Below are 24,036 nucleotides of genomic sequence, written 5' to 3'. Positions count from 1 at the left end.
TCAAAAAGAGCTGGACAAACTGGAGAAATGGTCTGAAGTACATAGGGTGAAATTCAATAAGGACAAATGAAAAGTACTCCACTGAGGAAAAAACAATCAATTGCACACATACAAAATGGGAAATGATTGCCTAGGAAGGAGTACTGAGGAAAGGGATCTGGAGGTTATTGTGGATCACAAGATAAATATGAGTCAACAGTGTAACGCTGTTGCAAAAAAACCAAATATCATTCTGGGCCATAGGCGCTGACTCTGTGGGTGCTGTGGGGCTGGAACACCCACGGGGAAAAATTAGCAGGTGCTCCACACCCACTGGCAGCCAAGATCTCCCCCCCTCATCCCCGAGCAGGGAGTCCCCACTCCTCCTCCTCTCAGGACTTCCCGCCCGCTGCCTAACAGCTGTTTGGCAGCGCTTAGGACTTTCCAGGAGGTGTAGGGAGGAGTAGGGATGTGGCGTGCTTGTGGGAGGAGGCGCTAAAGAGGCGGGGTGCGGGTGGGGACTTGGGGGAAGGAGGTGGAACTGGGGCAGGGCGAGGGAGGTGCACGGGTGGGTGGGGGGGTTGAGCACCCACAGGGCAGGGGGCAAGTAGGCACCTATGTTCTGGGCTGTATTAGCAGGAGTGTTGTAAGAAAGACACAAAAAGTAATTCTTCTGCTCTACTCTGTGCTGATAAGGCCTCAGCTGGAGTATCGTGTCCAATTCTGGGCACCACATTTCAGGAAAGATGTGGACAAATTGGAGAAAGTCCAGAGGACAGCAAAAAAATGATTACATGTCTAGAACACATGAACCATGAGGGAAGATTGAAAAACAAACTGGACATAACTGTTTTCAAGTACATAAAAGGTTATTACAAGAAGGGTAAACAATTGTTCTCCTTAACCTCTGAGAATAGGACAAGCAGTGGCCTTAAACTACAGAAAGGGTTGGACATCAGGAAAAACTTCCTGTCAGGCTAGTTAGGCACTGGAACAAATTGCCCATAGAGGCTGTGGAATCCCTGTCTTTGGAGGTTTTTAAGAACAGGTTAAACAAACACCTGTGAGGGATGGTCTAGATAATAGTCCTGCCTTTAGTGCAGGGGACTGGACTAGATAACCTGTTGAGGTCCCTTCCAGTCCTACACATCTATGATTCTATTTTGGGTATATTAGCTATGTCTACTACCTGTTGGTAAACCACAGCAATATTTGCTTCACCACAGTACTGATAGTTGACCTGCCTGCAGCAGATTAGGGTAGCCAGCTTCCAGATGGCAAGAGGAACCAGCTGCTGGACTGGTATGGCTTCCTACACTTGTGTGTCCTCATGCTGGCGTGGCAGGGTAAGCATCTCAGCTCCATGGAAATGACATTCCTCATGCTGTGCAGGCCGCTGAGCCGTGTCTGGCACGGGAAGGAGAGTCCATTCAGCAGGCACCCAGGACAGGGCGCAGGGGGAACAAACAGGTGCTATCCTGGGCCCTGCAGAGGAATGGGCCTGCTCCCTCAGGGTGGGCAGCCCCAGGCATAGGCTGGGCTGATGCTAGAGCAGGGCTGGGAGGTGCCCGCAGCTCAAAGCAGAGCCAGCTGCCGTACGTTTATCAAGGTCCTCCAGAGGTGAGCTGACCCCTCTCTTGCCCACAGTGCTGGCCTGCGCAGCAGTGTCCGCTCAGGGTGGGGTGGAGAAGGCTGATCTGAAATGGATGTGGGGGAGTGGGGTGGGCAGGGTGTGGGGAGAGGAGGATAGGGGGACTAGGGCAGGAGGGCAGGGCAGGGTGTGAGGGGACTGGAGCAGAGCAGGGGGAGGAGTGGGGTGGGAGAGCTGGGCAGCGTGTGGTGCAGACTGGGTGTGTGTGGGGGGAAAGTGGGGTGGGAGAGCTGGGAAGGGCAAGGTGTGAGGTAGGCTGGTTTTGGGGAGAGTGGGGTGAGCTGAGCAGGGGGTGGGGGCTGAGTGGGGTGGGAGAGCTGGGCAGGGTATGTGCAGGGGGACTGGGACAGGGCTGGGTGTAGGGGGAATGAGGTTAGGGGGGTGGGTAGGAGCGGGGAGGGAGGTAGGCTGGGCTCAGTGTGGGGGGAGTGGGGCAAGGGATAGGGTATTGGGGGGAGCGAGGTGGACTGCGGGTGGGAGAGGCTGGACTAGGAGTGGGGTGAGCTGGGCTGGGTCAGGGTGTGTGAGGTAGTGGGAGCGGGGGTGGGGGTGGGAGGGGCTGGGCTAGGAGTGTGGTGAGCTGGGCTGGGTCAGGGTGTGTGAAGTAGTGGAGCTGGGGGGGGCGGGGCTGGGTCAGGGTGTGTGAAGTAGTGGAGCTGGGTATAGAAGGGGTTGGGCTAGGAGTGGGGGGCTCGACTAGGAGAGGGGTAAGTGGGGCGTGTCCGGAGAGCCTGGCTTCGGGGCTGTTTCTGGGGCCCCCAGTGCCAGGCACGCGAGGGAACTTTCCGGCGCGTCCTTAACTCTCCGCCCCGCCCTGCTCCTGGAGCCTGGGAATAAAGTTCAGGGGCGGCCGCGGGGCGCGGGCTCGGAACTCGCCGTGTGAGCGCAGGGCGGCTCCCGCCTGTCCCCAGCGCGCCTCGCCATGGCCACTGACGAGCTGGCCCAGAAGCTGCAGCGCCGGCTGCTGCTAGAAGAGAGCGGCCCGGAGCCTGCGCCCGGCGGGGAGGAGGCAGCGGCGGGCTGGGGGGCCGGCCAGGAGGAGGAGGAGGAGGAGAGCAGGAGCTCCATGTTCGCCAGCGCCGACTCGGAGCTGGGCGCCAAGCTGAGCCGCAGGCAGGACATCAACGATGGCACGGCACGGCCCCGCCAGGCCAAGGTCTTCAACCCCTACACCGAATTCAAGGAGTTCAGCCGGCGGCAGATCAAGGACATGGAGCAGATGTTCCGACTGTAAGCAGATCTCCGCGCCTACCCCCTACCCCAGCCGGCCGCAGAGCGCCTGCCCCTGGCTAGCCGCCGGCCGTGCGAGTGCTCAGGGGGTTAGCCCCGTGCCCCTGTTGTGCCCAGGACGCGGGGTGCCTTTGGCTGGCGCCGGTGCGCGGGCGGGCTGGCTGGCTGGCTGAGTTTTGGGGAGCAGTCCTCCAGCCCCAGTGTGGCTGGCGAGAGACACAAGGGAGAGGATGACTTCGGGAATCCTCTGCAGACAGGCCTCTGCTGAGTCCTGCTTGAGCTCTGACAGAGCTGAGAGTGAAACTAGCATTTAAAATGTGGGTTCTTGCATTGCAGCCCTAAACACACTTTACGGGTGCGAATGAATGAGGTTAGGTTGCTCTGACTCCGGGAATTGATAGGCTTAATTGGACTGCTGCTGACTGTGCATGAGACTCCGACTGCAGAACCTATGTATTTGTATCGGAGACCAAAACTTTTCTCCTCTCCCCCCACCCCTCTGTACCACCCGTTGCTTCTTCCTCTCTGAATCATGTCTGATTTGGCAAGTGTTTGCCACTTTATCATTCCAGAAAAGTCACTTTACAGCAGAAACACTTGACTCTTCACTACTTTCCCTGCCTCTAGCATCAAACCGCAGTTATATTTAGCATGTTCCTCTAAAAGTGACTGTTTGCCATTTATTTTAGTAACTCAAACACTCTTTGAAAACAGGCTTTTCATGTTTGTTAATATGCTGTTTTGCAGATTCCTGAAAAATATTCCATGGCATTCCTCCAAAACTTGGCTCTGTAAAAATATAAACCTCATTCCTGTAGAATGCTTTATCTTATTTCATAACTGGGTGGTGAGCCTGAATCTTGAGTTGTCTGGAAGCAATAATAGAAGTTTACTATTGAAATAAAGGGCTTCCTTGAATCTTTCCTTTTAAGTTCACCTTTAAAGCAGGCTAAGTGGAGTATTCTGCACACAAAACGAACCTCTTTTTAGTGTCTGTGATGTCACAATTCCCAGTTCTGCTGTAGTGTCTCTCCCACTGAATCACTGATCTAGTGCAGTTCTTGGAAGCTGTGCTGGGTTTTTCTATTATAAAAGCTTTTAAAACACTATAAAAACAACTTTTAAATGCACTTTGTAAACTGTTGTGTGCACAAAATGGGAAAGCTGAGCCTCAAAGAGCACTAACTCTGCTCCTTCTCTGAGTGGCTATTAACACAGCCTGTCTTCCCCATCTATTTTTCCCTCTCCTAACTTTAATCTTCCTGTTGATCTCACCCACAATTCCAGCTGTTTATTTACTACCTGGTGACTCCCTCCTTACCGCTCTCCACTCACCTGCCATAGCTCCTCTTTTTCTCTTTGTGGAAGACTGCACCAACTTTTTCAACAAGATCCTCCCACAATCCCCATGCAGATCCTTCCCCGATTTCCATTGGTGCCTGTTTGTTGTCTACCTCTGGCTCTTACCCAAAGTAACAGGTACAGGTTGATGTCAACACTGCCCATGTAAACACGCTTTATCAGTGGGGCTTCTCATGCAATTTTTTTAATCGCTCTCCCAGTGATTAAGATAAATAAATAAAACCACCCTGAACGGGTGGTGGTAGCTTTATCGCCTGGAGCTGTCTATACTGGCGCTTTTCAGCGTTTAAACGTTTGTTGCTCAAGGATGTATTTTTTCACACCCCTGAATGACTAAAGTTTAGCGCTGAAAGTGGCAGTGTGGAGACAGACTTTTACTACAAATCTTTCTTGCCCTCATTCTCAACTCCTCCCTCTTTCTTGTATGCATCTTCCTCTCAAAATACAAACATTCCTTGGCGTTGCCCACCCTCAGAAGCCCCACTTGCTTCTACTCTGAACTCAGAATGCCTACGCTGCTTGTCCTGAGTTTCCCCGCTTGGATTTTCAGTTGGATTTTCTGTTTTGTTTTAAATATCTTTGCGTTCAGCTCTAGCATCATGCCTATAAGAAATTATCCAATTAGTGATGGGCCTATGTCTATAGACCAATAATTATCAGTTGTGACATTACAAAGGGGTGTTGTAGCTGAGTAGACGCTAGCTAGGGTGACTCTAGAGAATTTAAAATGATGTGTGTATTCGGGTTAGCGCTTGCGTGCGTGCTGTATGCTCCTCGAAGACTGATTAAAGCGGGGTGGGGGGCTTTCAAACCAGGCTGCTGCTGCTGAAACTTTTTTTGCAGTTCATCTTTAATTCGAGTAAAACAATGGTTATTTTTGTCACCATTGTTTTGGAACAAGACCCTTTGCCAGTCGAATGAGATGCTTTGCTAATTAAACCAATTAATCTGGGGGAGGGGGAAGAAGAGAGCAAATCCAGGTGGAAATGAATGATAATGAGGCTCTTCCAGCTCAAATAAGACAGACAAACAAAACAATTAAAATATAAAACATGAGAGATTCAGCAAAAGGACTGCATTCACTTTTGGAAATCTGAACAGAGCTCTTGCCTATAAAACTTACCTGGCTGCAAAGTTCAGCAGCTGCTGGTAGCTCTGTTTAATGTGATGACTCTGGAAGAGGACAAACTCCTGTCCATTGTTTAATTGCATTGCATAGTGGCCTTCTTAGGGTTGTTTTTTTTTTGTACATATGAAGAGGATGGGATAGAAGAATTTTCAACCTAATACACAGGAGAGTTGTGTGCACTCAGTGCAAGTCATTGTGCTTCTTCTTGTATTATGCAGGAGAAGTGCATGACCTCTTCAACTTTTATTAGGTTAAGACCAACTTTTGATTTCGTGCAGCAATTGGAAATGAAAGGCTAACTAATGACTCCTCTTGAGTAATGATGTCCCTGGTGACAAAAGTTTCTGAGCTTTGAGTGGTGGCAATAAATCAAGTCTCAGCTGGCATCCACTTGGCAATTCTTGCACATTCTCTAAAGCAGCATTTACCTAAGTAGGCCATTTCCCTGAAGGACTGGCTCAGGTGGAGATATGGGTGGGTTGGCTTCTCAGTTTCTCTGAGTCTCTACTTCAGTTTTAAAACAAAAAAAAGCTGTTATTGTTGCAAACAATTTTCAAAATATGACCCCAATTGCAGTTGTCAAAGGATAAATATTGGGGAGGGGGAAGAGTTACTTAAGTTAGGCACCAGTGTGGACGCAAGAACAAATGGATATAAACTGGCCATCAGCAAGTTGAGGCCTGAAATTAGATGAAAGTTTCTAACCCTCAGAGGAGTGAAATTCTGGAACAGCCTTCCAAGGGGAGTACTAGGGCTGAAAAACTTAACTGGCTTCAAGGCCGAGCTTGATACGTTTATGGAGGAGATGATATGATGAGACTGCCTGTGATGGCATGTAGTTGATCTGCGACTGCTAGTAGCAAATATCTCTAGTGGCCACTGATGGAACACTAGGTGCGAAAGCTCTGAGTTACTACAGAGAATTCTTTCCCTGATATATGGCTGCTGGGTCTTGTCCACCTGCTCAGTGTCTCACTGATCGCTGTATTTGGAGTTGGGAAGGAATTTTCCCTGAATCAGGTTGTCAGAGACCTGTGTTGTTTTGGTTTTTGCACCTTCCCCTGCAGCATAGGGTACAGGTCACTTGCGGGTTTAAACTGGTGTAAATGATGGATTCTCTGTAACTTGAAATCTTTACATCATGATTTGAGGACTTCAGTAACTCAGCCAGAGGTTATGGGCCTATTAGTGAAGGGGACTGGTGAGGTTCTGTGGGCTGCAGTGTTTCAGGAGGTCAGACTAGATGATCATGATTGTTCTTTCTGGCCTTAAAGTCTGAGTCTATTGAGTAACTCCAGTGTGGAGGGATTCTCTGCAGAGAAAGCTGACATATCTGGCAAGAAAGCAGACCTCCTGTGCCTGCAAGACAGAGACAACAGCACCAAACATCCCTGGTATGCATAAAGCAGTGAACATCAAAAGCAACACCTATAGTAGCACAATACTTGTATGTGACAAAAGATAGATGAGAAATACTGCTGTGAAACATCAATCTACAGTGGAACTCTTGTGGTTGAGCTTGACCAAATAGCAGTAGTTTGTTTGCAAACCACTTAGTGAACAATTTGCATGGCCAACTGATGTTCCCCTGTCAGAAAAATCGTACCTTGTCATAGGCGACTTCCCCAGTCACACAACCATCTGAGGATACTACTACAATGGGGAAGAAGTTAGGAAGTGGGAGGCAACAAACTAGACCTTGTTGTACAATTTCAAGGATAAATGTACCTTTCAAAGCTCATGTAGGGATTGCACCCCTCATTCCGACATAGCTTTTGTCACCTCTGAAAATATAGGGAGCTTCAGAAGGGAGGTGTTCCCAAGATGGCAGCACAGACTAGTGTAAGTGACAATAGAGGCTGCAGTATAATCCAGGAAAACAAGGCACCTGATGAGATTCAACTTCCAAAAGGCTGATCTGTCGGTAATAATACTCCAACCCACAAGCACTCGGCAAACTTGTCTCCTTAGTGTGGAAGATTGTCCAAAAGCCCATCTCCAGGAGATGTCAGACACTAGATGTGCCTGGACTTTCAGAACAAACCAGCCAACAATATAAGAGAGATTCAGAACTGTTTGACTTGGATCCCTTCAGTGAAGAAACCATCAGGTTCAGGGAAATAAGGAGTGGCACAACCTCTGGGGGAGCTGATTGAAACAACAAGCATATGCCATAATAGCAAAAAGCATGGGTCACCATTTGCAAGCTTAACCCTAATGGACATCAACCAAAGCCTATCGTCACAGTCTCTCCCAACCAAGTTGCACACCAACTCATCCTAAATGGTAAACCAGCCCACAAAGCAAAGTGCGAAACAAAACAGGCTAAGCAGGAACTCTGCTGTCACTTGAGAGATTCCTCAATGTGCAGGTCAACACTGCGGAGCTAGCAGTAGCCATGAAAATCCTGAAGTGTGGAAAGGGTGCTGGATGCAATGGTGTATCTATTTGAACTACTTCTACACTTTGGGATGAGAGCAAAGAAGTGGCCACTTGATTTCTTGAATTCTTGCATGGTGTCAAGGCTGATTCCATACTCTGGCACTCTGAGCCCACAAGGATTCTAAAAATTAATACTGGCCACTCCAGGCTTGTATTAAACTCCCAAGATTACAGCTTTTCTCTGACCTTGGATGGGTAGACGCTGCCACCAACCAAGTGCAAAAACCCCTTTGAGAACCCAGGAAGGTGCACTTGGGATTTCCTTCCTCTGGGGTATCCTCAAACCCTTTCGCACCCTCTCCGGGGAAGAGCTGAAAAAGAAAAACAAAGGAAATCAGCTGTTGCCACCAGCTAATTAAACAACATGTGCACAAACCCCTTAGGACACAAAAATCCAATTCTGTTCTTAGAAAAGGTAAATTTTATTAAAACAAAAAGAGAAAATACATCTGGAAACTCAGGCTATTGCTAGATTTTAAAAGAGCAAATACAAGGATTAAGCATCAAAAATAGTTTCTTGAGGTCCAGCTTAAAGGTTACAAGCAAAACAAAAGCATTTGGGGTTAGCACAGAGGAGTCCACAAGCCATAAAGAAATAAACCTAATCGTGTCTTCCTAGACATTCCCTGATCTACTTACATATCTGGGCTTTCAAATGAGTAGTTTCTAGGTATGATCTGATGATTTTTTTCATACCTGGCCCAAAACTTCTTACAGCATCGCTGGTCTGTCCCCTCTCTCCAGAGAGCAACAACAGACAGACAAAAGGGGAGTCTTGTTTCACGTTTAAAAAGTTTTAGCCTTCCTATTGGCTCTTTTGGCCAGGTGCCCACCCACTTCCTTTTACCTATGCAGGGAGACTTTTTAACCTTTTACAGATAAAGCAAGTAGAGAACAACTACTAAGAGCAATTTTATAGCTAGCTAGCTGGCTGGCTGGGTGTTCATAAAAGGGAGCTACCCCCACCCCTTTAATTTATCAAACATGGAGACAATGCAAATACCCAGGCTGTGGAGACAAGCTAAAGTGGTTGCACATAAACCACATATAGAACTGAACTTGCAAAGACTTACTGACCAATATCCTTACTCTGCTCAACTTACAAGCATATGACTGGATGAAAAGGGGTATAATTGCATAATAGTGGAAGGGCAGCTGACTGATGACCAAGTTGGTTTCCACACAAGACATTCATTCTGTGGGTAAGTTGTAAACCTAACTCAATACATTGAAGATAGCCCCTGTCATTTTGCAGGTTTTGAAGCTATCTGTTGGCTGCTTATGACACTATGAACTGAAACTGGCAATTTTGAGAAATGGCAAAATGGTCCAGGTCATGTGCTCTCTGCTCAAGAATTGATGTTACTTCATCAAGACAGATGGTCAGAAAAGCAGATGGCATACTCAGGGGAATGGATTGCCCTAAGGTTCAGTACTATCACCCTTGCTGTTTATTGTCTACAGAAATAAACAAACAGTCAGAATTCCCTGTGTGTGAAAATTAACTTATACAGATGACCTTTACATTGCCATGCAGTCAAAAGATTTGAGAACTTTGAGTGCATTCTAACTGGCCCCCTGAGTGTACTTGGAGAATACTATCACATGTTGTTCCTGACTGCCAACCCAAGTAAGACATAAGTGTATACCTTCCACCTAAAACAGACAGGCCAAGCAAAAAGTCCAGTCACTCTGGGATAGTACAGTCCCTTGAGTACTATGAACATCCGGTGTACACTGGGGTTGCATTAGACCGAATTCTGACATTCAAAGAGCACATGAAGTTGAAAAAGAAAGTGAACTCTAGGAAACTGGTCAACACAAACTGGGGAGCTGACCCCAAAACACTCAGAGCAACTAGTCTCATCTTGTGGTGTTCAACTCCAGAACACAGCATGCCACTATGGTCATGCTCAAGCCACGCACACAGAATTGATACTGAACTTTTTATCAATACTGTAGGTTTTTCATAGGGACTTTGAAATGGACTCTCACACTGTCACTATACTGCCTCGCAGCAGTTGCACCACTATTAGTGAGGTGGAATGTCTTCAGTAAAAAGGAGAGCCAAAAACAGGTATATGATCCAAGACACACACTGCACAGATACATTCCACCACTCAAGAGGCTGAAGTCCAGAAAGAGCTTTGCCCCTGAAAATCCCTTCCCCAAAATACCACGATGGAAGGCTGTAGAATAACAAAATGCTGCAAAATGCTGCTGGTCTTGGAGAACCTGGTTCCTTTAAAACAATTCCCTCCAGGCACTGACCTTAAATGAAAACACTGGTGTATTCTAAATTGGGGCAGGAGCTGGGCTGGTAAAGACTGGTGACAATATGACTGAGGTGGAAGCTGAGAAATGACCCCAAATGTGATTGTGGAGAGCCTAAGCAAACACTTGGACACTGCCTGTTATGGTGCCTTCTGTCAACATCCTGTTCTCCCAAGGAACTATTCACAATAAGTGATGACACCAGATCGTGGCTGCGGTTTTGGAACAATAAGCTATGATGATGGCCTATCACACTGCTTATCAAAGCATGAAAGAGAGAATGAAATCCACTATAAAGGATCTACATGTTCTTCAAGTGCTCACTTTGCGTAGGCCTTCAACACAAGTTGAAGAGGTGACACAGTTTGCCTCCATCTTCCTGGAGAAGGCTCGTCTTTTGAAAATTTGGAAAGGTTGTTTTGAAGACCAGTAAGATCAACATTGGGGATGATCTAGGCAATGAAACTGCCAGACAAGCTCCCAAGACTGAGCCTTGTCTCTACTACAAATGCATTGCTGGTATAGTTATACTGGCTTAGCCCCCTAGCGTAGATGTTACTATGCCAACAGAAAAACTTCTTCTGCTGCAACAGAAGCACTTAGGTCAGCATAGTTGTCTACAGTGGGGGTTGTGCCAGCGCAGCTGTGTCAAGTGTGGTGAGGTTTTTCCACACTCCTGCCTGACATAGCTATGCCAGCAAAATGTTGTAGGGTAGACTGAACTGAGAATGTAAGGAGTGAGGTGTCAAATTGAGGCACCCTGGAATATGCTCCTACTCACCATAAGCGTGGAGTAGATCTTCTTCATTGTGGAAGTGAGAGAGCACTGAAGGGAGCTTAACATCTAGCTAATATGGTGAGTCAGTTTCGTTTAGTTTGTTTGCTCTTGGGTACCAGCTGAGAGAACTTGAGGTACCTCCAGGAACTAATGACAAACTAGATTAGAATTCTGCAAACCAGAGAAACTGGGAAGATGGCCAAAAAGCAACCCAACAGTATCATGAAGAGTGTTAGCAGCAGCAAGAGCCAAGTGAAGGAAGATTAGAATCTGAATTACAGAGTTTAGGCATGTTGGAGCCTGTGCAAACAGGAGTCTATCTTGTAAACAAGTGCAAGGGCATAAATAAAAATGGGGCATGTAACTTCCAGAAGGAGATTGGCTAGAGAGACTATTTGGACAGATGGCCTCAGGGCAGTGACTGAAAGGACAGACTCTCAGAGGAGAGGGTAGCGTTGAAGTGATCGTTGGAGCCAAATTAGTCCCCCAACACAAGCAACATGCTTTGACTAAAATGGGAATTGTGTATTCAAATACATAGTCTGGCACTAAGAGCTCTCACTAGTTGGTGAGTAGTGCTGTACTTTTAAGGTGTCACTTAAAGTAGCCAGTGGCTTGGTATTTGGGTCTGTACAAGGACTACTGATTGACCTTCTGTGCTAGTACTGTCCAAGGCTGCCTATTGACCGCTCTGATCATTCTGCTGTTGCTTGCTTCCTGCTGGTTGGTTGGTTGGTTTTGTTCTTCTCTCACAGAGCTGTCCTTCTAAGGAGGACCTGTGAAACAATTTCTCAGGCCACTCCCTTCCCCCTCCCCGAACTGTTCAGTATGATCATACGTGCATGCAAAGGGGCAGTCCTGGGATTTTGGGAAGAATCTGTAATATGAAAATCTACGGCACCCCTTACTTTATTTTAAAAACAAGGCATCAGGAACAGCTCACTCAGTCTCCTGCTGCAAAAGTGAAGCATGACTTTGTGTTGAGCTCCATGTGTTGCCAAACACTTAGGCATTTTAGTGGACATTTCTCCAAATGAGCTCTCAGATCTGGGATCCACTAGCTCTCAGCCATTAGAATTTTGTTTGCATTCTGGTGAATTTTAACACTTGCAATGATATATTAGTCTTTATAATCTATGCAACACCTCCATGAAGTAGGCAGAGCAGTGGTGCTGGAACAATTTTTATAGCGGGGTACTGAAGCTGGAAACAATGTATTTGGGTGGTTGTTACTACTTCAAGCCAGGCAGTGTGGCAGAACCCCAGCACCCCTAGGTCCAGCACCTATGAGGCAGAGTAAAGGAGGGAGAGGAACACAAGGGTTAAGTGACTTGACTAGAGCATTTATTGAGATGGTATCAGACCTAGGATTAGAACTCCATTCCTGTGCTTAATTCATTATCTTGGGTTTCTCTTGTGCTGTTGAGCTACCCTTCATAACGACTGGAGATCACAATAACGCCTCATCAGAGGAGTTTGCTTCAAGGCAGGCAGCCAGGAGGGAACATGTGGTGGCCCTAGCACCATCAGTAACACTCAGAGTGGAACTACCTCACAACTCTGAATTGGTCTGCTCCTGCCACATATAAAGGGGGATATGACTGCAAGTCTATGGGCCCTACAGATTGACCTTGGGTGATATTCACATATCGGTGCGTGAATAACCTACGATCTTCAGGAAAAGTCCTGGAGATGAGTTTTTGTGCTCTTGGGTGGCCTTCATAAGGGAAAGTGTCAGAAGTCAATGAAAATGAAAACTGAAAATCTCCTTTAGGTTTAGGGCTTGTGTACACTTGGAAATTTACCAAAATAGCCATTCCAGAATAATTATTCCAGAACAGTTACTTTAGTATGACCCCACACATGGATACTCTTTCTCCAGAATGAGTGCCTTTTTATCTGAGTTTTAGCTTAATCCACTTTCAAAGTGAAAAACAGAAGTAAATGGATCCCTAGAATAGGAACTAGGAAAGATATCTTGGAGAAACTTCCATGTGACTGTGTGCATTGAGAGTGCTGTGAGGTCCTGGAGCCATACCTGAGCATTGGTTAGCCATTTGGTAGGAAAGATCATCTCCCTCCACTTGCTTGTTATCAACTTGCAAAAGGTTTTATTGAATTCAATCTCAGAAATGTTGTATCATCAGTACCCACTTTCCATTGCCAGGTGTGCAATCGGCAAACTGGCTTTCATGAGCCACATGGGGGCTTTAAACATATTTTTCTCACAGTTTCCCTAGTACCGTATATATTCGTTCATAAGCCGAATATTTTTGGTAAAAAAGTGACGCATCAAAGAGCGGGGGTCGGCCTTTCAACAGGTCTACACCAAAATTTGATGATTTTAAACACTGTGAAATCATGGAATTGAATATCTAATACATTGTCATTTTGTTTACCTGGAGCGTCTGCAGGCATGGACCCCCTCAGTTCCCTGTGGCTGTGGTTCGCCATTCCCAGCCAATGGGAGCTGCAGGAAGTGGTGCCACTTCCCGCAGCTCCCATTGGCTGGGAACGGCGAACCGCGGCCACTGGGAGCTGAGGGGCTCTGTGCCTGTGAACGCTCCAGGTAAACAAAATGTCCCGACCTGCCAGCGGCTTACCCTGACGGGCCGGGAGCCAAAGTTTGCCAACCCCTGAAATATAGGGTCGGCTTATGAAAGGGTCATATAGTTTTTGCTATTTTTACCTATCCATTTTGGGGCGGGGAGGGGTTGGCTTATAAACGAACTGGCTTATGATCATGTATATACGGTACTTGTTCTTGCAGCTACAGCTGGTCTTCTGGTTCTTTTCTTAGCTGCAAGATAGTCAATTGCTCTGTGGCTTCCCTTGGTTTTCAGATAAGCTTTGTATACTTTCACACATCATGTAGTGAAGTCTCTCTTACTGCTGTTCTAATCTGGCCTTGAAGAAAGAGGAAACGAAAAAGTAACAAGGAGAGTTCCCCTTCCAATATGAAGATTTAGTCTAATTTTTAAACTGCCATGGGTAACACTTAAAAACAACTAGTATAAACAGAAACCCTTTTTTACCAGAGAAGCTGTATTAGGAGTGTTGGTGGAATTTATAAAAGTTGTCTCTGAATCACCTGTGTTCACCATAAGCCCCATCTTGTGCTCCTTCAGTTGGATTTTAGCCCGAATGAGGTGAGAATGATAGGGCACAATGTATCATGTCTGAAGGATGAGATTGGGCTGTTGGCCTTTGTGATACTACGCTCCTTTAAACTTTCTCTTCTGTGAACACACAAAGCCTCTAGGGTGTATGATATTATTAACATGTAACCCTGGAGACCTGACTCCTTTTAGCTGTAATCAGAGGCACACCATAGGCAATGCAAGGATCTCCATGTGGCTATTACCCAGGTGCTCCAGCCTGTTTCAAGAGGAGGCAGGCCATGAGAGGGAAGTTCAGTCTCCAGGCCTACTCTGTAAGCTTTATTAAGCACTAGCCGCATATACAAGCAGACACTGTCCATCCCAAAGAGCTTACAATCCATGATTTTAAAAAAACAGACTACATAGGAAGGGGGAGACAATCAGGTGTGTATGACTTCTGTGTTCTTTTCCAGGTCTGTAACTACAAAACTGAGTTCCTTTGCCCCATAGGGTGGCAATAAATAGAGGTCATCTTCAGCGATGTGATCATGTCTGTTAAGAGCAGGATTGGGAGCCACTTATAATAGATATTGGCAGTGAGCAAAAGTTGATAGGTGTTGAAAGCTTAGCATGTAATGAGCTAAATGTAATGGGTTTCATAATCCATTACAGAAGCCCTGAGCTATATAATCCCCCTCCTTCCTGAAACTCTCTACGGAGCTATATCCAGTGGCTAAAGTAGATAGAAAAAGGGGGAGGTGCGTTGCCTCTTCTGCTAAAAGAACTGCATTCCCCTACCTAGATGTTCTCACAAAATATGGGTTCCCAAACTGTGGCCCGTGCTCCACCAGTGACCTGTGGATAGCTGGCTGGTCACATGTTGCTGGGCTGCCTCCTTGCTTTGAACTTCTAAAATACATAAAAGGAAGCTCTTTAGCTTTCTCATATTTGTGTTACTATAGGTACTACAGGTCTTAACCAAGAACATGATCTCCATTGTGCTGGGTGCTTTACCAGACATGTTGTGAGGTCTGTCCTTGCCATGAAAAATGTAAAGGCCAAGTAGTAAAGATGAGGGGAAGACTCAGATGTGACATGACTTACCTAAGGTCACACTACAGGTTAGAGGCATAGCTGGGAATGGAACCCAGGTTTCCTGCATCCCACTCAGTGCCCTGTCCACTGGACCACTGATGTCCCTGCCTTGTCTGTTTTCGGGGAATAGCCGTCATTAGCAATCTGTCAACTCTTTGTGTAGCTGTACAGTGGTTGATGCCTAAGTGTGGACAGGAGCAAGACAGGCTCAGCTGGTGCAAACTCTGGCTTGATCTTGTGTATGTTTAGGGTCAGCCCTAGTGCAGCTGCACAGTTAATTGGCCAGTGATTGCTGAGTGTAGACAAGACCTATGTATCCTGCATAAGCAACTGCTGTAGTCACAACAGGAATGTTTGATTATATGGATTGGCTGCCCTCCCTCTCCCGTTACTAATTATAAATGGGGAGGGAGCTGGTCTGCAGGAGACTCTCAAAGATGCAAATGGGAGTTGGGCACCAAACTGCCCTTTAAGATGTGATCCACTCTATGGAAAATCTGAGTATCTTGATCTCCTAGAGATGAGGGAGGGCAGCCCATACAACTAAACAACTTTAACGTCAATGTTCATGTTTTAACTGCCCTGCTATCCAGCAGCTGTAACTTTCTCTACCTGAAATGTACATGGGTACTTCCTATGTAAGGCTAAGCAAAGGAACAGTGTTAAAAAGTTTAAACTTGGAGAACTGAAATACAGACTGTTTAAAACAATGAGTCCATTAAATACAGATCCGGTATAAGTGTGAAATGTAGAATTTGTATTTGAATGCTAATTATCTGTTAAACTTAGGTGGAAAACATTTCTTGCATCATGAAGACCGTCCCAGCTGAATGTTAATTTCTCTTTGCCAGAACCCTAGTAGAAGTTAGGCTGCATGGTCTCCCATCTCAAATGTGTCCTGCAAAGTGGGGAAAATGTGTTGGCTTTTTTGGTAACCCCGGGAGGTTCTCGCCTGCTTTTATTTTAATTATAATGTAGGAACATGGGACTGACATAGTAGATCAGACCTATAGTCCTTCTAGTCCATATTGAGTCATGTTAAGGGCACCTGCAGTATTGACATAATGGTGTTTCCTCTAGTTATGATTTCCCCAGATTTTAGTTGTAGCAAATGCTATTAATGTCAACAAATGAGTACCTTAATTCTGGGATTTCCTAACTTCTTAATGCTTCACTCTGCAACTTTGTTTGTGTGGAATTCACCCATGACTGTGGCTTCTGTTGCTGCCTCTGGCAGTTTAAACTCAGTAAAAAAAAAAAAAAAAAAGGTAGTGAAAAGCAAATTCTCCTAAACTTCAAGGCCCTGCTCCTATGACTTGTGTGGCTCAAGTGCAGGTTCACTGTGGGACAGACAGGAGCTCTGAGTTAAACCCAGGCGGTAGAAGACCCTGGAAGTGAAGGGAAGAGGGTCTATACTAGTGATACTGAAACCTCAGTGGTTCAGGAGCCAAACTAGCGAGCAACATTACCCAAAAGAGCCACAGTAGTGTGAATTCATTGTTATATTTACTATTGTACTGTGTGTTCATATTTAAACAGTATGGCGAGGGAAATATTTAGTTTATGTATTATTTTCACAGCAAAATGACTGCCCGAGTATTATGTTATCAACTACAATTTGTTAATTATATAGTAAAAGCATCCTGATTGGCTGTTAATTAAATTTAGTGTTTTAATATCATGGGCTGCAAAGAGCCACAGGAGACACATTAAAGAGCCACTTGTGGCTCAAGAGCCTCAGTCGGAGTATCACTGGTCTACACTAACCTGAGCTTAGGTGCAAAATGATTCTGTTTTTTGGGGGGTTCTAGTCTAGAGAGAATTGTCTTTAATGCTTGCCCAGTTGTGACTCAGTTTTGTTCAGACTTTTCATGTCCCTTGGGAGGAAACTCACAGTTGTATGTTATATAATACCAAACACCCATTTCCCTCCCTTTCCCCTGGGGTGTCAATGCTTGAATTTTCCCCCCTATAATTTCCTGCTGCTAAGGGTAGCAGTGGTGGGAACTCTGTCATCCAACACTGTTCATAGCCATTTTAGCAGTGGGAGCTACAGGGCTTGTCTACAGTAAACTTACCCCTTAACAATCAGTGCTAGTGTAGACAAGGCCTCTGGTGACTGCAAGAACTAATGTATGCTCTTCTGGCAGAGGGACCAGGAAGTCTGCAGCTCAGACTAATTATAATCTGTAACCTAATTAGCTCTTTATTTTAACAATATGAGAATACTATTTTAACCATTATAATCAATTCCTCTTGGACTCTTACAAACTCTCTGGAGAGTCTAAGCCTTACAGCTCACCTTGGCACAATCTTCTAGCCTGCGTAAATGGCAGCCCAGTGCTACAGGGTAGAGACGTGAATCTGAGAATTGAACTTCATCCTCTGTCCTCCATGCCATGTCTCCTTCAGGGGAATTTGTGGGGAGAATGCCCATTGTTTCATCTTAACCCTAATAGGAGCGGAAAATGTCAGGCTCCAGTGTTCTTACCACATATCAATTAAACCTGCTCCTTGAGTGCTAAACTGATAAGGAATTAGTTTTAAACTCTCCTTGCGTGTTGTAAATAGAAACACTCAGCCCTGCAGTGGGAAGTACTTCATGGCTCTGTAGCATACCTCTTGCCTTCCCAATACGAAGTAAGAAACTTACTCAGTGCAGGAGACTTCTCTCATCTCTTCTCACGCCTCAACTCTTCCTCCTTTTCCTTCCCTTTGCCACCATCAAATTGCCCACATGGGAGTAGCACTCATACCCTGCTATCTGTTGCTCTTTCTGATAGGCCTCTACTTTGACTCTACTGATTGCTTTGCTACAGTCTCCCTGCTGGGACTAGCAGAGGAAGTGGCAAGAGTAGTGTAGCCATACGGGTGCATCTACACTGGCAAAAATTAGATCCATAACTTGTCATTGCTCCTATCCCACACCTTATCTACAGTATGGAACTCCAGCACTGCTGCCTTTGTCACAAACCTCCCACATTTGTAACAGTCAACACAAGGGCTTGTGGAAGTGCATGAGTGTCAAGCACACCAGTGGGATGGCACTTGCTCTGAGCAAGGCTATCTACTGTGCATTCCACTGCTGTGACTCTCTACGGGTACAGTACAAATGCAGACTATGCAGGATTTGCTTCTCAGCTGCCTGCAGGTCTGAGTGCTCCCAGCAGGACCTGCAAGATTAACAAAGGGCCCAACCTATAATGAAAAATACAACTCTGTATACAAGTGACTTTTGAAATATTGTCCCTCCATGGCACCCCTCCTCCTCCAAAAATACTTGTTCTAGTGGGGGTTGCCCTGGGTGCTGTCTCACCACCATCTCCCACAAACATGAGCTCTGAAAACAGGCGCTCTAGCTGATATAGCTTCTCCTCTCCCCCCATATGCCCAAGTAAATCCACTTACCTCTAAGGTACTCCAGCACCCACTTGTTCTCCTGCACCTCTTCTTTGCTGCTCCTCAGTATGGCACTCAATTGACTAGCTTCTTCCAATGCTCTGTAGATGGTGGATGGCTGCACCACCACTCAATTTGCAATAAAATAAGCATGAGCGCTTTTTAGGGATCTGGAAGAAACTTAGATGAAGTCCCTAAAGAGGAGATTCCACAAGGGCAGGTGGCATACAAAATGGTGCTGCCGCAGGGCCAAGGAGCAAGCAGGGCTCTAACTATCAGTATCAAAGGGTTGATTTCATCAGGTTGAATAGAGATGTATCTGTGGCTGTGTGGGTTGTATTTCCTGTTAACACTTTGAGTGCTTGTGCCCAGAAGGCTAGTTACGGAACCAGAGGCCTCAATGAAATGCGAGGATGCATGTCTCTGTTGAATCATACAAATATATCTCTCTTAAATAGCATGGTCATGTGGCTCTGAAGTACTGGAGTAACCTTACCAAGATTATATTATTATATCTTAAGCCTGTTTGGGGTGGTGGTATGCTTGTAATCCAAGATTCACAGGATGCAGTTTTAATTCTGCAGGATCTGTAACGAGTTTTCGAGTCTGGAAGAACAAGTCCTTTTCCCCTCCTCCCCACCCCACCCCCCATCCATCTGGGGAAGGGGTCTTGCCAGCTATCAAATACACTGTACAGTTCATAACTATTCCTATGTTTCAGATTTGGCTCTGAGGGCTCTGTAAGCAGGAATGCTTTTTGATACTGTATTCCTGAGCTGTTCTTATCCCCTGCCTCGCTCTTGAAATGAGAGCAGAGTGGTTACAGAAAATCCAGAGGTTAAACTGTTTTGGAAAGCCCTGCTCTGAAGGCTGGACCTGGCTCTGCGAACTGAACACCTATTGTGCTACTGGTACAATGTCGTTTTGCCATCTCAGCCCACTACTGACAAGACCTAATTTCTCACAATCCCAGCTTTGTGCTGCCTGTTTGCTGGCAGCCATGAAGCTGTGCCTGATCGTTCCAGGACCCAAGTACAGTTGGCTAACCCCTCCAGGGCCAGCCCTTCTACTGTAAGGCTAGCTTAGCACGCTGAGGGGTCAAATGAGTGCTGTCATAGCTGACAAACTAGCCTCCTGATATCATGGAATAAGAAGCCAGAGTCAAACTGAGTTTTTTGGCAGTGGGATGTCTAATTTTTAGACTAAAATGATGCTAAAGTGAGCATACAATACACGATGTACAGTACATCAGTTTCTTTTGGAGCTATATAACCCACATTTTAAGGAGTCATGTGTGAACGATAATCAGGGATGCCAATGCTGCCTTGCTTTATTCCCCATCACCACAGGTGCACTAATCAAACTGGGAAATGCCTTCCAGCTAAGGATAAAGACCCCAATCTGGAAACAAATGTTTCATTCAGTAGCAAAGGTTGCTGGGTGTGACATGTTGAGACTCTGTTATAGTGATATTTACAAGCTTGGCAGGATGGACATTGTAAAGTCTTGCATGTTGTCTAACAGCAGATGAACTTGCTAATGCTAAATGAGTTGTTTGAAGAGTGAGATCATCCCATGCCTTTTAGGGAGTCTGCGCACAGTCCATCGCTTTTATGAGGAGTGGAGGAACTCCAGGCATTTGTCATCCTTCTGCTTCAGCTTTGAATTAATGGACACATCTTTAAAAGGTGATGTGTCCTATGTCAGAAATCCAGATGGTGAATATTCATTCCAATCGTATTTCTAGTCAGGCCTCAGATATACATGTCATGGAGACAGCACTGAATGCTCTGGTCAGGGCTTGAAAAACACACCATGCTTCTTTCTAGCCACAGAGAAATACCAGACCCCTTGCCACTTAATGCGCCTCCTTTCCCTGCACTTAAAAAAGAATAACCATTGGATACTATATTTTTTACCATATCAATCAAATTGCTGTGACACTTTTTAAAATGCAACTTAATACTAAGGCAGGTAATACACTAGAAAATATTTATCTAGGTACATTGGTAAACTTCCTGGCCTCACTCAATTTTTTCTGTAACGAACCATACTGTAGCTTTTTTTCCCTGAATTTTCATGTCTGTTTACTCTCTCTCCTCCCCCCACCTTGATCCCTATAGCAATTTCCCTATTTTTCTTCTGTTTCCGCCGCCTTTCCCCAAAAGCTCTGTATACTGCTGTGGATCCATATACTCTTGTAAAAAGGTGTGAACAGGAAACGGGGGTAGGGGGGAGCTTGAGGAGGGTTCTGCGGTGAAGCAAACATGGGAGGGCTTCAGGGATTGTACCCTTTCCTTTATTCCAATCAATTCCTTTTTCAGCATTGGAAGAAAGTGACAAGCCCCATACTTCCCCATCAGCATTTTCCTTCATGCCTCCTTCCTTCAACCACCCAGGACATCTGCTCACCACCAATCATATGCCCCAATCCATGCACCCGCTACCATGCAGCTAGAAACTTTATCAAGTATATAATAGCCAGGAGACTATGCATAAAGCTTTCAAAAGTGACTTAGGCTCCTAAGTAACTAGGTGCTTCTGAAAATTTTACCTTAAATCTACTGACTATAGATCAATCTGAAAGCTTTTTTTGGTGGAAGAGGCACTAGCCAAGAGTGATGGTCAAGCAAGAAGCCAAGCCAACTCCTCCTCCTCTTCCCTTCAAGCTGCTGGAAAAGGGGAGGGTGCTGGGGATTCCTTTTAGGGTGCCATCCCTGGATCCACAATGGGAAAAGTAGGAAAGCTCCATAGCAGCCCCTGGCACTTAGGGTTCTGACAGACTTGGAAGCCATCCCAACCCATTGGAGAAGCAGCAGTCTGCATTTTCCCCTGTGTGTATTCCCCCTTATGGATAGGGGGACAGGTCCTGGTTATACCCCCACCTCACTCTGCTCACTCCATGCAACAGCTAAGAGACCACCAGCTTTGTTCATGTTTGTTTTTACTGCAGCTTCTTTTCTGACTGTATAAGCTTCTTAACTGGACTGAGCTTCTTTCAAGGGAACTGTGATGATGATGCTCTTAAAGTCTGGGAAGGCTAGTTTTTGTTGAAACCTAACTCCTGGTGAGTGAAACGTGAAGGATGGGAAGATTTGACTTGCTCTGGCCAAAGAGGAAAGCTTAAAAGCTGTGACTGGGACTTTCTTTCTGAAGCCATCAAAAGTATTGAACGAACTTAAGAATTCTGAAATGTTGGAAGGGAGTGAAGCTGAGAATGGATTAGGGAGAAGAGTATAGGGTAAAGGGAAAAAATGGGATATACAGTAGTGTTGTTTGCCTGCAGTCAGATTCCTCCCCCCTCTTCCTTCCACTTAGGAAACTCACCCAGCTCCGGCCATTCTGCAGTGGTTTCTTATCTAAGTTACGCACTGAATCTCTATCCAGAGTGATGCTGTGCTCTTGTCAGCCAGCCAGTGCTGCAACTGGCAGAGATCCCTTCCTTATTCATTCAGCATTAGAGCTCCTTTCTTTGCTTTCTCAGCTCCAATTCACTCATCACCCCTATTGCCTTAATTACAATGCACTTCCTTCTCCTCTCCATCTCTCCTGGAGTCAATGTGGTTCTCTAGGTATAAGGAAGAAGACCAGTGGGGAATCTGTGTGATCCTAAGTCTCCTCAATTATCAAAAGTCTCATGTTCATCTATTAACACTTTAAATCCATTGGCTTCTACCACTGAAGACCCAGCAGGTATTGCTGTTCCCCTCTAAAGGAAGAGTAAAAGCCTTATGAGCACATGCCTAAAGCCCACAGCAAAGCACGAAAAGGCACTACTGTAAAAGAGTTGGCATGGCACATGCTGCTAGAAAATCAAGTACTTTTTTTTTTTTTATTTAAAGATCAGACCAGCATAGAATGTCCATTTAATGTCTTAGCTTTCATCTAGCTGCTTGCTTCTGAGCTGGGATCTCTGCTGACTTATGAGAAACAGCAGTTTTGCTGACATGAAATTTAACAGTGAAGAGCTCTCTTCTATTTCAGAATCTAGGGAAGTAACAGTCTAGCCTACAGCAGCCTGTGTCTGCACCAAGAGCTGCTTGTCTTCAGTTTATTGCACCCAGCCGCTGCCTTCAATCTGTTTATCACAGACCTTTGTTTGAAAGTCAATAGATTGCTCCATACTTCTCTCCTTTAACTTGCCAGATACCCTGCAGCAGACTCCCATTTCTGGATCCTTGTGCATTCCTAAAGTGATCCTTTATTTTGCATAAGGAGCAGACTCTCTCACCTTTCTCCTCAATCTAAAAATTCCTACTAGCCCCCCATTAGTGAGTGTCACAGTTAGTGGGCTATCTACTCCTCTCCTCCCTCCTGGTCTCTTTGGGGTACTTTCTCTCAGATCCAGGGGCTCCAACTAGCTCCTTTTTAGAGCAGGAATCCTGTGATTCTTCAACTCTCAGATCAAGCCTTGAGTTGCACTCTCCGGGCGGTAACCACGATTATCTCAGTAGGTCTGACTTTTCTTCAATACCTGCAGTTCTGTTCGCTCCAGGAGCAGTGATCAGTGGTTAAGACAATGACCAATGTATGTATTTTGAACAACAGTGTTTCAGAGAAAAGATCTTGTAAAAGATAAACAGTGTACACATGTTCACCTTACCAGGTGCCTCCCCATCTTCCACATCGGGCTTCTGGTAGGTTTAAGCTTCCTATGGACCCCCAAAACTGTTAGGGTCTGGGTGACCAGTCTCTTCCCTTAACTGACAAAACAGTTCTCTCCTTCCCCTGCACCAGAGTGTCACTTCAAATCTTGTCCTGTCCTTTGACCTCTCTTCTCAGAGAACAAGTCCACTTCATAACTGTTCATAGCCCTTTGATCTGTTAGTTCCCAACGCTGGCAAAACAGCTGTATAACTTCAAGTTGGAGCCTGGAAGTAGGCCACTGTCCTGTAATTGCCCCCCAAGTATTTGAGAGGTTGTTTAGCTATAGCTATCCTCTTGTTTCTCTGATGGTCTTCCCAATAGTCACCTAGTAAGCTGGCTCAGTACATTCATACAGAAAAGTCTTAACTCAGTAATTACTATACAGTAACATTATTGACCAGGTCACACACGGTATTCATAAAATTTATTACAGAATCAGTATTCTTAGATTATATAGCATCTCTGTCTGTTACAGGGAGCCCTTCAAATAGTAAAATACTTGTGCCAGAGTATTTTGGCTTCCTGTTGGTTGAGTGACAATCCCATCTTTTTTTAAATTCTAAAGTAGTGTGAAAGACGTTGGCTGGAATAGATATTTCTAGGTGTGGCATTGGGTAGCTCTCTGGTATGTGCCTGGCATACAGTGTTGACTTGAATCCTACACCATGCACAAATGTATTAGAGAGCATTGAGTTGTAGGAATGCATGGATTGATAAACACTTCACTAGGACTGCAAGGCATGTGTATTTACATTACCAATGGGCAAGGGCCTAAAGTCTGGTGGTGGTGTGGGTTCCTCCCTACTCCCTCCCTTCATATTTCTGGCACAGTTGCTCTGAAGTCACTTGTGCATTTTTCCCTACAGACTAATCTGCTTTTATCCTAAGGAAGCTAATTTCAAAGGCCTTATGTGACTTCCCCAAACTTAACAGATTTCAACAGCTGGTT

At 45.6% G+C, this 24,036-nt stretch overlaps 1 protein-coding gene across 1 annotated transcript in view; it reads left to right on the top strand.

Annotated features, from left to right (window-relative positions):
* The first annotated feature begins 2,360 nt into the window (after nt 1–2,360).
* Nucleotides 2,361–24,036, top strand: part of EFHD1 (EF-hand domain family member D1) — a 38,105-nt gene continuing 16,429 nt past the window's right edge. Inside the window, exon 1 of the mRNA XM_084640227.1 lies at nt 2,361–2,860. Coding sequence (XP_084496353.1) covers nt 2,553–2,860 — 308 coding nt within the window. The 5' untranslated portion in view covers nt 2,361–2,552. The remainder of the gene's footprint in view (nt 2,861–24,036) is intronic.

This window comes from Lepidochelys olivacea (genome assembly GCF_965140295.1).
Source record: "Lepidochelys olivacea isolate rLepOli2 genome assembly, chromosome: 9".
Lineage (NCBI taxonomy): Eukaryota > Metazoa > Chordata > Testudines > Cheloniidae > Lepidochelys > Lepidochelys olivacea.
This window is presented reverse-complemented; position numbering and strand designations above follow the sequence as displayed.